The sequence below is a fragment of the Falco punctatus genome (assembly GCF_963210335.1).
Source record: "Falco punctatus genome assembly, chromosome: 6".
Lineage (NCBI taxonomy): Eukaryota > Metazoa > Chordata > Aves > Falconiformes > Falconidae > Falco > Falco punctatus.
This window is the reverse complement of record NC_137585.1, coordinates 56,895,555-56,910,917: the sequence shown is the minus strand read 5'-3', so window position 1 is coordinate 56,910,917 and position 15,363 is coordinate 56,895,555. Positions and strand designations below refer to the sequence as shown.

Here is a 15,363-nt window from a genome sequence, read left to right as displayed (position 1 = left end):
CAGAACCCTGATCCTTCTATCTGCTGTCCTCCATTAAGTTGGCCTTAAATAGACTTGCAATAAAAAAAGAATAGAAGATGAATTTTCCTAAAAAACACAGGTAGAAGGATACTGGGTTTTGGCACAGCAGTGTTTAATTTAATAGCAACAACTTAGCAGTGGGAATCCTAGAGGAAGGTATTATATGACTGAGAAAAAAGCAACTGCAATCATAAATTTTATAAAGGCGGAGTCAATTTACTTATCATTGTTTTCCTAAGCATATTCTGGCAGCAAAGCTGGAAGCGCTGTATTGACACAGACAAGACGACTACAGCTGAAACAAGAATGCTAAAAAATTTGGATTTCTTTTCAGATAAATCAGAATCATGATTGCAAAGCCTAGACAGCTTGAGACTGCATGTTCTCCTTTTTGGCAAAGCAGAATTATCTCTGACCTATGGGAACATTACAGCTATGGATGTAACTTTTAAAAAGAAATAAATAGGTATTTCTAGTTGGTTTTCCAAGTGTATGTGGAATACTTAATAAAACATGAAGTACAGTGTATAATACTTTTTTACACTAGCATTTTCTCTTTAGAGCTGAATATTTAAATTCACTTTTCACAATATATGAAATAATTTTATTATTTGTCTTGATAAAAATCAAATCAGTCTCTTTTTATTCTTTCACTTCTGAATTTTGAGTGGCTGCAATACTGAGATTGTAAAAACAAAATACAAGCATTTAGCTTGTATTTAGAACCATGGAATGGTTTAGGTTGGAAGGGACCTTAAAGATCATCTAGTTTCACACTCTCACCCCCCTACAACATTTAGCTTATTTAGCTTCTTACATCGCTTAAAAAAAACAAACAACCAAAAAGTCCAAGCTTACTGTGATATCAAATGCAGTTTCATCTTCCAGTGCAGACTGTATTCTGTCTCTAGAAATAAAAGTACAAAACGTTAATGATTAAAATAAGCTAAGAAAATTCAGCAGAATGCATAAGTGAAAGTACTTAAAAATACCTTTGCAAAAATGTTCTTTTAAAAAATAATAGAAGTTGCGAAAGTAGTAAGAATAGGCCTGTTTACAACTTTCATTTCTGTAAACAGATAATAATTAGACATATCAGTACCTAGTTCCATAAACAGATTATTAATAGGCACTTAATTGTTTCACTCCGTATCTATAAATTCATAAAAAAAATATTTCCAAGAAAGTCAGCTCAGTGCAAAAACATAACATGTTTTTCAAAAGAATTACCTATAAAGTGAGGACAACAGTCTCCAAGTTACCATCTCCTGCTTGAGAAGCCACAAGACACTGGCAGTTTTTGAAAACTTTTGCTGTCCAGGAGTTGCCCGATAAACTATTTTCCCTAGTATATTCACCTGAGGTAAATAAATTTATACATAGTTAATATTGCCCATCATTATATTTTTTTCTAAGCCATTACAGCAATCTCTTCACTATCCTAAATGCTTTCAACAACCAAGTTTGATTACCATCTCTTCAAAATAGGTAGATGATACTCCACATCATCAATTCCCTTAATTATTAATAAAAATAATATTAACACAGCTAGAGGCCATAAACCAAGAGAGTAGCTTTGTTTTGCAATGTACCGTAAAAACCCAGGATAAAACCAGCTTATGTTGATCAATTTAAAAGCACCAGAAGATCGGGAAGGAGAGAAAGCAACCACTGGGGAAAAAAAAACCCAACTCAAACCAAACAACCAAAATCCCCAACTTTTCTCCCATATACATCATTATCAAACAAAGTCAGTCCTACTGGTACTTGCGACAGCATCTATCAGTGCCTGAAAGATACTCTTTCCTTTCTAGCTCTGTTAAACAAGGAAACTCAAACTGTGGGTTACCACAGAATTCACAGTATCAACAAAAAGAAACTAATCTTTTCCTTTACTTATTATGAAGAAAACTTAAGACAATAAAGTCTTCTCGAGTACCCAATTTGTCAGGCATCAATATATTAATCAGTTTTCAAGTGAGAGGTGAACAACAGGTTTGGAGAAAAGAATGAGGTGTACCATCATGATGCAAGAGAGGAGCATGATCTCTGCTCCCTTCTATTACTTCCCAGCAAACATGAAGAGTTCGTGGCTGCTAGGAGCCATGAGGCTGATCTCAGAGTACAGCTGAGAGACAGCATGAGAGCTCAGGGCTGTCCCTCCACCCCCATCCCAAGCCCTGTCAGCAACATCCAAGCCAATCCTTGGAGCAGCATCTTTCACTCTACTTTTGTAGGTCCTTGGCAACAGTCAACTCCCCCCAGTTCCACATGGCTTAAAACCACCACCCAGTATTCCATGATCTTGTAGACAGTATCCATATTCTCAAACAGGAGGAATGGAACAGACTTTCTTTTCCATTTCAGCTTGGAAATTCCACCATCTCACAAAACAATAAATTTCACATTTATTTTCCTTCTCTTGTCTGCTTCCCACTTGGGAACACAATTGTGGTATGTGTTTCATTAAAGATCTCACTGTTCTCCAACTCAGCCCCAACAACAAATTTGCACAACATAGGGTGAGCAAGCTCCTACCAAGAATGCATTTTAACAGACACAGGTATGAAGTCTCTTAAGAAAAATACCTGCCCACCTCTCTTGTGATCAACACTTATTGATAGAAGATTCATAATTTCTTCCTTTCAAACTGTCAATCCCTGCTGATCCTGAACTGTCAGTCAATAGCCAATCAAATAAAAAAACACGTCTAAAAGCAGAGACACATTAAAGCTAACGTTGAGCCCCCTACTGCCAGCTTGTTAGCAATGTAGCAGAGAACTCTTAAAGCATCATAATACAATGATTTTATTTATACACAAGAGAAATAAGCGCATTTTAACACATGTTATTATTAACAAAAAAAATCTATACATCTGCTAATGTTTACTGTCACTTGACACTTGCAGTGGAATGGCAGCCAGATGACATTTTTAGTATTAAGCAAGCTACACAATGGGTATTCCTGTGCCAAAGTGGTGTACGAGGAAACAGAGATGCTATTCAGTGCTAGCGCTGAGTGACTCATAAGACTGCAACCAGCCAGAAGATTTAAAGTATCTATGTTAAGCACTGAGGCTTCTCAGCTTAAAGAAAAAAAGCAATACTACTTTGGGTAGGGACTGTAATATAAAGTAATGAAAACCCAAGCAAACTACTTACCTGACTGTTACAAATACTTTCGTACTCATCCACAAGTTCAAAAATGGTCATTGATGTATGTTTCAGGAAGGAATGCAGAAAGTCTGAGTACATACTCATAGTAGCTAGAACAGATTTAAGAAGAAACACCCGTATTAGTCAACACAACAAAATCCCAACAGACTACAAAAAAATACATCTGATGACAAGGCATCTCATCTTTTGCAGATCTAAATGAAGACAATGATGATATGAACCTATTTATAACCCATGAAGTCAGACGAACTTATCAGCTAAAATAGTATGACACACAGAAGCTACGAGTCAAGTCAAATAATTATAAATTTTTTGTTGTAAACCTGTCATCTGTAAAAGTTTTAACAACAAACTCATTTGCTTATCTCCACAAAACTAATCCAGTTTGCATCTTAGATCACCAGAGCATCCCATTTGTGCCATCAGCTTCCACAGAAGACACAAACTCTCAGAACACCAACAGCTTCAAGAGATTAACTTTCTGAACTCTTTAAACTAGACTGGTTTTGACAAAGAAGCGTCAGCAAATAATACAGAAAAAAAACCACCTTATATATTTATATCCCACAAATAAAAATAGATCAATTATTATGAAAACTTCAGAATGTCTCACCAGCTTCCCCAGGATCATCCTCACGCAACAGTACAGCGCTCATAGTGACATCTTCTGTCATATTGGATGTGTCTAGATTTACAAATATGCCTGTCTGCTGAGGTGAGAGTGCCATTGTCCAGCTACTTTCATCCAACTAAATGCATAAGAACAACATAAGGAAAATAAATAGCAATCTCAAACTATTACAAGCCTACCTCCAAGCTTTTTCCTTCTATATGAACCGTCTAAACAGAGCAATCCTAAACAACTAATAGTTAATAACTGCCTTTAGATAAGGTGCAACTATGCCTTTAATAAACAGCTCTGAAAAGGTAAATCTTAATCTGGAAAAAGGAAATCATCTTTTTTTTTTTTTTTCAGAAAGAACTGAAGTAGAAGCTAATCTAATAAGACTGGTTACTTTACAACACCATGTATCACTTTTTCTCTTAAAACAAGTAAATCACTCTAAACTTTCATATTCAATTACGCTAAATGTTTACTTAGTATTTTGTCTTTCAAAGTAAAAGAAGAGTAACATTGACTAGGCTGTAAAGCAGCTGTGAAAAATTAAGCAAAGTAATTTGAATCAGAACCATTTACCTGTCTTTCAGCCTTTTTGGTGAATTGCTGAAAACCATTTGATTGAATGAAGCAATACATGTTTAAAATAAAGTATCACAGTATTAAAGGGGGAAATAAAGACATATCTATACTTTGTGGGGGGTATTTCAGGGGAGGTATTTGGTAACACATCTGACATTAAAACAGCAAAATGGCCAAAACAGAAGATAGACTGTATATCTACTGCACTGACAGGACAGCTTCCTATAGCTGTTTCCATGACAGCAACTGCTTTCTCAACAACAATTAATGCTACACAAAGACCTAAGATGTGCCACTGGTTGATTCTTTTTCCAGAGTCTTAAAAAGGTCCCACCCAAACAAGTATAAACAGGGAACCAGATGACATTGCTGCATCAGTCTCTTCAGCATATCCAAAAAATGTGGACATATAGCCGTTACTCTTCCTTCTGTGCCCCTGCTTCTACCCATAGTACTCCTTTTGCCTGATGTCTCTTGGCCATTACTGCCCTATAGTCAACCAGAACAGAATGCTATTGCACTCCCACTGCAGAGTAAAAATAACTAGAAACTCGGTTCCAGTAAAATCTTATCAGGTCTCTGTGGGAAATACAAAAAGGGCTGATGAGTGCTTATCTACCAGCAAGTACATTTCCACAAGACAATGTTAAGCCCTTTTTTCATCACCCACCTGTGAAAGCCTTTGTCTAGTCCCAAGTTTCCCCCTGCTAATCTAAATTGGATTCAAGCCAGAGCACTAAATGCTAACTTAAAATGTACTCCACTCACAAAACACTAGTTACAGAATGACAAGAGACTCTGAATCAGAGGAAAAGTGCCACTGCTGAGTTGTATACATTCTGATCAACTAGGCCCTAGAACCTGATAATTTAAAGAAACGAATGGGCTATATAAATTTATAAATTATGTATTTATATATAAATACATAATTTATAAATTATAGTATAATTTATAAATTATACTATAATTAAGTATAATAAAAGTATAATTATAGAAACTAAAAGGGAGAATGAATTAAAATGCATGTACAAAAAGACTTCTCCACTTGTTTTATTTTAAAAATAAATGAAGATAATATACTTCATAGGACCCTACTGATAACTTCTCTAATGAGTGTTTTTCCAAAGACATTACAGTAGAAGACAACTAACATCATCTGAAAAATCATCAGAAGACCTTGTTCTTTGAAGTCCAAACTTTAACATCCAAGCAAAGCCTCATATTGGAGAGTGCTAAAGTAAGAAAAATTCTGAAGGTTTAACTTGCTGACATAGAACAATTGTCTTTGAAGAATTTGTAAACAAGCAAAGTCAGGATTTTTGCAGTCACGAGCTGATGTTACAAGGACTAGCTTAACACACATGGTGTATTCCCTACCCATGGCAGAGGGGCTGGAACTAGATGATCTTTATGTTCCTTCCAACCCAAACCATTCTGTGATTCTATGGTTCTATTTAGCAAGCCCTTTAAACCCTCTTATTCCTCACTGCATCATCTCAAAGAACACCACAGTAATAAATAATACTAGTTGCAAGCAGCAACAGTAGTACTAGCAAGCTTGTACCACCTAGTTTGTCCTTGGTGCAAACAACACTGAAACACAGTAAACTTGTAGTTTCTTCTAAGTTTCACAGGAACAAAAGAGAAAAAGGTCCTCTAACCATCTTACCATTGACAGATTGCCAAAAAGTCCAGAAGTTGGTAGAATCAGAGGAGATTTCCCTCCTGTTCCCAGAAGGGCAGACACATCTGATTGCTTCATCGAACTTCGAGTCAGTGCAGTAACTGAAAGAGAAAGCGCCTTTTCTGAGAAAAGTATTTAAGACCACTATGCTCTATCATAGAACAGAAATCATAGAATCATTTAGATTGGAAAAGACCTTTAAGATCATCAAGTTCAACTGTTAACCCAGGACTGCCAAGTCTACCACTAAACTAGGTTCTTAAGCACCACATCTATGCATTTTTTAAACACCTCCAGGGATGTGGATTCCACCACCTACCTGGGCAGCCTGTTCCAATGCTTGACCACCCTTTCAGTGAAGAAATTTTTCCTAACATCCAATCTAAACCCCCTCTGGCATAACTTGAGACCATCTCCTCTTGTCCTGTTGCTTGTTATCTGGGAGAAGACACCTACTCCAGCTGCCTACAAACTTCCTTGTAGACAGCAATAAGGTCCCCGCTGAGCCTCCTCCTCTCCAGGCTAAATAACCCCAGTTCCCTCAGCCGTTCCTCGTAAAACTTGTGCTCCAGACCCTTCACCAACTTCACTGCCCGTCTCTGGACATGCTCCAGCACCTCAATGTCTTTCTTGTAGTGAGGGGCCCAAAGCTGAACACAGTATTTGAGGTGCAGCCTCATCAGTGCCAAGTACAGGGGGACGATCATTGCCCTTGCCCCTTCTTTCCTCTAAGGAGGCCAAAGGAAATCTTACAACAGAGACTGAAGTATTTAGGAAACCCTGCTCTGTCACACAAGAAACAGGCAAACCAGCCTGATAGAGAAGTAACCTGCTTCTGTCCATTTTCATTCTTCTTCCGTCAGAAGGCTTTTACCAAACCCACAAATGCCAATTATAAAAGAAAAACAAGTCTTAGGCCCAATGACACTTAGAAGGAAGGAGGTTAATTATCAATAATGGATCTTAATAATCTACACATCTAGTTATAATAGTTATACAAACACCCTGTTAACCGAGCCTGAGTCATATTCAAGGCCTAGTTTTTCAAGTAGGGCATGTCCAAACTTAAAGACAAAGCCTACCTATTGTCATTTCAGTTCCTCATCAAATCCAGCAGCATTCCAGATAGAAGTCTGAAGCCAGGTTGAATGCGAGTGTGTATATGCAACAAATGTGTGACACACCTTCGGTTTAACTACAGCGGCAAATACACACCATGAGCATAAACAGCAATAAATCTCCAGTCACTCTTTCTTGGAAACTAGTCTCTGAACCCTTAAAGCAAAAGGCAATCACAAGTCTGCTCTACGAAGCACTACATCTGCTCCAGATACTCCCACACATCACTGCAGTGGCTAATGTTCCAGGAATATCTGACCGATGTTAAAAACAGGGACACTGCTTTGCAAGATGATAAATGCCACATCCTGTAACAACAGGGAGCTACAGCACAACAGACCTTCATACAGCCCAAAGACCACAGAATTTGCATCGAGACAACAGCTGCTTTGGTCCCCTTATCAATCACAAACAGCCTGCGAAGCATCTAAAAACATTGGTTGCATCAGGACAGTGATAGCCAAATGAGGAGCTGTGTCAACAGTGGTAAAGATGGAAGGACACAGTCCCAACATTTTGTTAGCAAATTTGGAGACAGAAGTGCTTGTACGACCCTCAACAGCAGTTCTTGATAACAAGGCAACTTCAATCAGCATTGAGATCATTAATGTTTCCTTTGGACTTGAGGACTGCTGGAATCAGAGGCATCAAAAATGTCCACAACAGCATATACAACCACAAAATAAAGAGCATGCCCTGGGTCTCCATCAGACTCCATGCAGTTTGGAAGCAGAAGATCAAATCCCTATGGCACTTCCCTGCCCAGTGCCTGAGGTAAACAGAACTTTCTTGCAGTGCTCCCAGTCCTGAAGATTGCCACGAGTATATCTTGTCAGATTGCTGACACCCCCAAATTATAAGGGGACAACATAATTCCACACAGGTACAGGGACCCTAGAAGTCTTCGTATCAACAGGTAGATTTAGTTTTCCATCCATCAGTTTCACACAGATTGGGAAAACTGAAGAATGAAAGGTTTCTGTCCCAAGCTTTATGTCCTTGTATTAGTACATATCTTAAATCATCACTAATAAATTTCCCTTAAACTCTTGAGACATGAAAGTCAGGCATACTGAAGATCAAAGAGACAAATCAATTTTCAATCTGTAGAACTAGAATTACAGCTACTAACATTAACAGTTTGACTCTGAAGTTGCAGATCAAAGCACTTAAATTGTTGATGGGTCATCCTCCTCTACGGTACCAGAAACTAACTGCTATAACCCCCTCTACCCATATGATACAACACACTACAGGGTGGCAGAAAGGAACTATGTTGAATAGTTATCAAATACCCCCAAATCAACAATTAGGAACAACCGACATCAAAGGAAGCAAAAACCTTTTCCTCCGGAGAGGAGATAATGGATGCACTTCATAAGAACACTTTAAATGTTCCACTGTAGGAATAGGGCTGTACAACAGGAACAGAAACAGGAGTGGAAATGCTGATCTCTGTTTGTTGCAGAACCTTCAGACAGTTTGAAAGAGAAGTAGCTCTAGCCTATGTACCAGATGACACTTGTGACTCTCAAAATTTGATGATGCTGTGGCAGAGGTAAAATAGAAGAAAGCCATAATGCCAAGGAAAGATGCAGAGCTGTAATGAAGAAGTCTTTGGATTAAATAGTGCAGGAACATCAAATAGCAAACCTTTTTAAGGACTGCCTGTCCACTCATAATGCTGTTGCAGGGAAGTTTATTGCGAATCATAGCCGCACATGTGGATGGCTGTCAGCTGTGTTTAGGGAAGTTTACAGAGAGAATCATTATTCAGAAACTAGCAAGTCTCCTTCTGAGGTCTGTTAAAAAACAGATGGTAGGTTTATAGAGTATATGCTGGCTAGTAACATCTCCTGATGTGGCATCTCTATGCTGACTGGCCATACAAATGAACTGCTGCTCAACACTAAACTTTCTTGATCAGAGTATTTTGCATCTGTAATCTCTAGTTTCACCTGACATCAACTCTCTATATGGTTTGGAGGCAGCTGCTCCAAAAGCGAACTGCATGCTACCTCTTACTGAAATTCTATACTGTTGAGCTTTCTGAAAAATAGACAAAACAGAAACTTCATAGTGACAAAATCATGGCAAGCTAACTTGCCATCACACACACTAACTGAAATCAACATGCTAATTGAAATAAAGATCTTCACTGAAGGCAGATAGGGGTCAACATGGTATACACATGTTACAATCTGAAGATAAAAGTGGCCAAGAGCTACTTGATTTTGAAGAGCTATCTGATCATCACGGTATGACACACAATGCTCCTCTCTTAAAACAACTAACAGTTCACCCATCTCCAAGCAGTCCTTAAAAGAGGATGTGGAGCAGCAGAAGGTGCAACCATCCACCTGGAGCTTGACGGAAAACACACTGGCTAGATGATGACAAAAAAAGAGGAATCCCTATATGAATGCCAGAATGATAACAAAATAGAGACTACAGGAAGAGACTGAGTCAAGGAAAAGGGAGGTAAGTCTTGGTGATGACACGGAGACATAAGGAAAGGGCATGTTTCATTATTTCAGCCACAACCAGTGATGGAGGCTCTAAAAGCATTACAGACCTTTTCACAGTATGTTTAGTGTCAAGTCAACACTAAGAACAACCTGCAGTTTGACTGTGACAGCTGTCAATGCTGACACACAAGCAATTTGTGCTTGAGAAGGTGGCTGACACTAACATCATTTATCTTGCTGCTGGCCACCCAAACAGAAGGCACTAGGTATTACACTAAATGAGAACAAGCAGGGACTACACAGAAATTGCTAGGAACCCTGAGAAACCATGAAGAAACAGTCTCTCTGGAACTTCGTATCTTTGCAGCAGTGCCAGTATGGGAAGAACCCCCAACACACTCCTAATATGGGTCCACTGGTGCAGAACACAGGGGCTGAGACTGGAAGGTTTCAGGGCAACCTGACCCCAGCCACCGTGTGCAGTACCACAGCCTTTCTGTGAGGTGTGCCATCTAATTTCTCTCCTGCTAGTGAAGAGGAAAATCATTTACCAATGCAACCAATAAATAAACCTGGTAGAAAGGTCAGCAACAGAATTAATCTTGACACAAAAACAACAGAAAAAATATCTGAGGAGACATTACATGACAGATCTTGAAGAACTAAAAGCTACTGCAAAAACCAAAAGAACTGCAAAAAAAGGCAACACAGCAAACTAGACTGCTGACTAGTAAGGCAAGAATCAGTTTCAACATGGTACTTGAGAGAAACTGAAATGATACTGGACATACTCTTGTGCCAAAAAAAGAAAATTAAGTTCAAATACTGTTTAAAAATTAAAGGCAAAAATCCATTGGTATTAATTAACAGCATAAATATATAACATATGAACATCTATGCTGACTGCTACTAGGTAGATTTTTTCCATATTTATAAATGCATTTAACTTCAGAATCACAGAATCACCAACTAGCTGACTGTATCACGCTTGCATGGCCAGGTTTTGGGGTGTGTGTGGGCAGGGCTACTGTAAGAAGCTGCCAGAAGCTTCCCCTATGTCTGGGTAGAGCCAATGCCAGCCAGCTCCAAGATGGAACCACCCCTGGCCAAGACTGAGCCCATCAGTGAGTGGTAACACCTCTGTAATGATGTATTTAAGAAGGGGCAAAAATAAAACACCTCTGCAAGGGCAACTGCAGCTGAAGAGAGGAGTAAGAACAGGTGAAAGCAACAACTCTGCAGACACCCAGGTCAGTGCAGGAGGGGGATGAGGTGCTGGATTCAGGTGCTGGAGCAGAGATTCCCCTGCAGGCTGTGGTGAAGCCCTTGGTGAGGCAGGCTGTGACCCTGCAGCCCATGGGGGTCCATGATGGTGGAAGATATCCACCTGCAGCCCATGGAGGACCCCATGCCAGAGCAGGTGGATGCCCAAAGGAGGTTGTGGCCTGCAGGAAGCCTGCGCCGGAGCAGGATCCTGGCAGGACCTGTGGCCCTGTGGAAAGAAGAGCTCACACTGGAGCAGGTTTGCTGGCAGGACTTGTGACCCCGTTGGGGACCCACGCTGGGGCAGTCTGTTCCTGAAGGGTTGCACCCCACAGAAGGAACCCATGCTGGAGCAGTTTGTGAAAAACTGTAGCCCGTGGGAAGGACTCCTGTTGGAGAATCTTGTGGAGACCTGTCTCCCATGGGAGGGATCCCAATGCTGGAGCAAGGGAAGAGTGTCAGGAGGAAGGAGCAGCAGAGACAACGTGTGATGAACTGACCACAACCCCCATTTCCCGTCCCTATGTGCTGCTTAGGGGAGGAGGTAGGGAAATCTGGAGTGAAGTTGAGCCCAGGAAGAACGGAAGGGTGGCGGGAAGGTGTTACCTTGTCCTGCTGAGAAGTGATGGAGCAGCTTAGCAGGCAGCTGGCATCCAGTCAGGACCAACCCACCATGCTGAGGTTGGAAGGAACCTCTGGAGATCATCTGGTCCACCCCCTCTTCCCAAGGGAGTGTCAACTAGAAAAGGTTGCTCAGGACCTTGTCCAGGCAGCTTTGCTTATCTCCAAGGACGGAGACTCCACAGACCATCTGGGCAACCAGTTCTAGCATTCAATCACCCTTACAGTAAAAGCTTATTCTTACATTTAAGCAGAATTCCCACTATATCCTGTTGTGCCTACTGCCTCTTGTCTTTCCACTGGGCACCACCAAGAAGAGCTTGGCTGTCTTTTTACTCCCTCCCATCAGGTGTTTACATACATTAACAAGATCCCCCTGAGCCTTCTCTGTCCCAGGCTAAACAATCCAAGCTCTTTGCAGCCTCTCCCCATATGTCAGATACTCCAATTCCCTAACCAACTTTGCAGTCCTTCACCAGACCCAGTACAGCGCATCTGCGTCTTTCTCCTTATGCATTGTTATCAATTATGAAGTCCAAGCATATCATTCTTTTAACTAAACACTAGAGAAAAAAAGTAGTCTTACCTGGCTGGCGAAGCAATGAAAAAGGAGTTCGGGAAAGTAACTGTCCTCTGGGCGTCATGTTTCCAACAGTGTCATCCAGGGATGTAAGAACTGATTAATAAGCAAGTTAAGAAACACTCTCCTAAGCATGCTTTTGGCTCTATTCAAAACAATTGTCAATACTTGGAAAGGAAAAATATTTTGCGGTAGCTCAAATATTATGAAGACTACACATCTTTCAGACTAAAGCAGAAAGTCTCATTCATAAGACTGAATTAGATCACAAAACATTTCAGCAGAAACTTAAAAGCTGAAGGGCTAAAAGGGACACTGCAATGTATGAGCACAACAAATCTGGGACTCCTCATAACCAGTCAGATCAAAAAAGAGTATTTTGCCCCATAAGGAGCTGCTTTATGCTACATAAACAGTAAAAGAATACTATGCTACATAAAAATAAAAGAAAACCCAAGACTGAACACATTTAAAAAAAAAAGTTCTTTCTCTATTCCAGGGTGCTGATGACTAACAAAAAAAAGTCTCTGTTGCTCTGCTTTGCTTTTTCTTGTCAGCAACTAGGTTCAGTGCTCTAGGTATGGTTTACTAAGAAGTAGTTGCATAAAAGTTTCAGCATCCTATGTTATATCAGTGTCCAAGAACACCACGATTCTTAAGGACAACATAACTAGGGCCAGTATCTCACTAGTTTTATCTTGCTTGCAAAAAACTGAAGGACAAGCATATATACTGGATTCCTTTGCTATCATAACCAGAAAAATACAATTACATTAGCTGTCAAATTACATGGTATTTTCTTCTTATTGTAAATACGTGTGCGTGTGTGGAAATTCAGCGAGTATTTAAATCTACATCTGTGCGCTCCTCTTACTGTTACTGTGGATAGAAAGTTATACACACAATACTCTGATAATATAATACATGCAGAGCATAAACCCATAAAATTAAAGTACAATGGAGTGAAGAAAACTTCAATTTTTTTTTCAAAAACTCTGAGATCAAGTCAGCTATGGCTCACACAGTTCTCTGGGCTGACGTCAACCTGAGTTCATAAGCCCAGGAAAAACTGTAAAACACTACACTATGCAAATGTGACTGCACAAGCTCAGAGAATAGGCAATGCAACACCCTTGCAACCATATTTAACCCACAATCAAAGTAATCTATCTAAATATAGTCATGAATTGCTGTACGAGCATTTCAACAATTTCTTGCCTTCCCTGAGTTCTACTGACTAATCTGTTCTGAACCACCACTACAACAGCTTTGACATGGTTTGATACTACAATGTGGGGAAAAGGAAGGGAAAGAGAAAATTCCATCCAGAGGAAATACTATTCTACAAAAAGGCAAAGAATTGCATCTTTTGGCTTATTCTGAAATTCTTCTGTAAAGGCTAAGAAGTGTCCCATGTTCTTGAAAACAGAGTGTTTTTCTAATGAAACTCATCTGGATTTCCTAGTCACTCTTTCAGTCAGTCATTAATCTCTCTCCCTACTAGTTTTTTAGATACTGCAATCATAGTTTTGAAGTTTTTTCCTTCTTAAGGCATGAAAATACCATATAGAAAACAGACTACAGAAGGGGAAAATATGAGATCGTGCAATAGCAAAATTTTGACTGCAAACACCTCACAAATCAGATAACAATTCCACCTTACATTCATACCTTCTTCACTTTAAATGAGTATAAAGCAAAGAGCAACTTGCTGTGTATTAGAAAACTATTCTCAACATGCTCAAAATCAAAGCAGCAGTAAAACTATACACAGCTTGTGACCACTGCAAGCAACACTTAAAGAGAAGACAAACAGCCTTTACAGAAAAAGGATACTGGAAACTTTTTTCTGAGAGCTTTGCTTCCACCCAGGTCTGGCCACCTCTGCATCACAGGGGGATAACGGGTCTCCAAAACCATTTCTAGAGGAACAGCAACATAGACACAAAGTAAGCAAGTGAATCCAAGCAGAACATACAACAACATTGTTTTGCTGCTTCAAGTAACTCCACAACTGGGAAACTCAAAGCGTAAGTCATCTCCAATTCTAGTACTGATGTCCAGTCTTCTCCACAGAACATCGAGTATCACTCATCAACTTAGAAAAATCAGTTTGTCTGAAAACTCATGCTTTGTTCCTCCTATACAAGAGATATTTTCTTATTAAAACAAAAAAAGCAAGCTAGTAAGAGGTGCAACAGTATGAAATTTTGGACTGAATAATTCAATTGAAAGCATAATGTGATTTCACTATTTGATTTTTTTTCTTCAGAAACACAAAACCACCTCTGACCGAGAAAGTTCGCATGTCTTCCAGACGAGGAAAAAATAGTTAACAATTACTAAAAAGCAAAGGAGAAGCTACAGGTGGGCCGTGAAGGCCGCGGCTGAGCCTGCCCCGCAGGCCGGCCCGCACAGCACCCTGCCAAGGCCCGGCTCAGCGACTCCGGCCTAATAAACAACTCAAGTTTAATCTACAAACACGTCCCCAAAGGAATCACGCAGATTTAAAGCTCCCGGGTGACAGAAAAGCCTTCGACACCCCCTCAAAAACTGCCCCTGCCTCGCCGCGTTCCGTAGCCCGCACCGCGTACACGCCGCTCCAGGGGGGCGCGTCACCCCACCTCACCCCGCGGGGGGGGCCACACCCCCCGGGAGGCCCCACCGGCACGGGCCGGCCCCCCACCCCGCGGCTCCCACCTCTCCATGGCGGCCGCGGGCCCGGCGCAGCCCGGGATCGAGCGTTCCCGCCTCCGCCAGTGCCGGCCCGCGGCCCGGAAGGAGAGGGGACAGCTTCCGCTCGCGCGCCGCGCATGCGCCGCAGGGGGCGGGGGAGCCGGGGGAGCCCGGGGCGGGGGCGGGCCCCGGTGTTGAGGGGGGCGCCGGCTCCCCGCCCAGCCCGCGGCGCCTCTGCTCGCCGGTCCCCGGGCAGCAGGATCCAGCCTCCAGCGACAAAGCTTAAAAACACCCCGTTTTTAAAACCGCTGCGTGCGTTACCGCATCGCGCAGAGACGGACGAGCGATGCGTTTTCAGTGTTTCCTCAGGCGCTCCGCTCGGGCAACCCGCCTCCCGGCCTGCGCGACGAGGAGTTTGTTTTCACCAGTGACAAACTTGTGCCCGTTCCCGTTCCCCCCGCTGTAACCCGGACTGCTGGCCCCAGCGTTACGGGGCACACCGGCGCCCAGCCCGGGGAGCGCTCCGCCCGGGCTGAGCGATACCGAGTGCCGC

At 41.4% G+C, this 15,363-nt stretch overlaps 1 protein-coding gene across 1 annotated transcript in view; it reads right to left on the bottom strand.

The window, feature by feature from the left end:
- Nucleotides 1–14,965, bottom strand: part of NUP107 (nucleoporin 107) — a 33,301-nt gene extending 18,336 nt beyond the window's left edge. The window contains exons 1-8 of the mRNA XM_080392209.1: nucleotides 14,835–14,965; nucleotides 13,971–14,056; nucleotides 12,141–12,230; nucleotides 6,069–6,184; nucleotides 3,812–3,947; nucleotides 3,184–3,287; nucleotides 1,252–1,379; nucleotides 880–928 (exon numbers count right to left, since the gene is read on the bottom strand). Coding sequence (XP_080248335.1) covers nucleotides 880–928; nucleotides 1,252–1,379; nucleotides 3,184–3,287; nucleotides 3,812–3,947; nucleotides 6,069–6,184; nucleotides 12,141–12,230; nucleotides 13,971–14,056; nucleotides 14,835–14,842 — 717 coding nt within the window. The 5' untranslated portion in view covers nucleotides 14,843–14,965. The remainder of the gene's footprint in view (nucleotides 1–879; nucleotides 929–1,251; nucleotides 1,380–3,183; nucleotides 3,288–3,811; nucleotides 3,948–6,068; nucleotides 6,185–12,140; nucleotides 12,231–13,970; nucleotides 14,057–14,834) is intronic.
- Nucleotides 14,966–15,363: the final 398 nt, after the last annotated feature.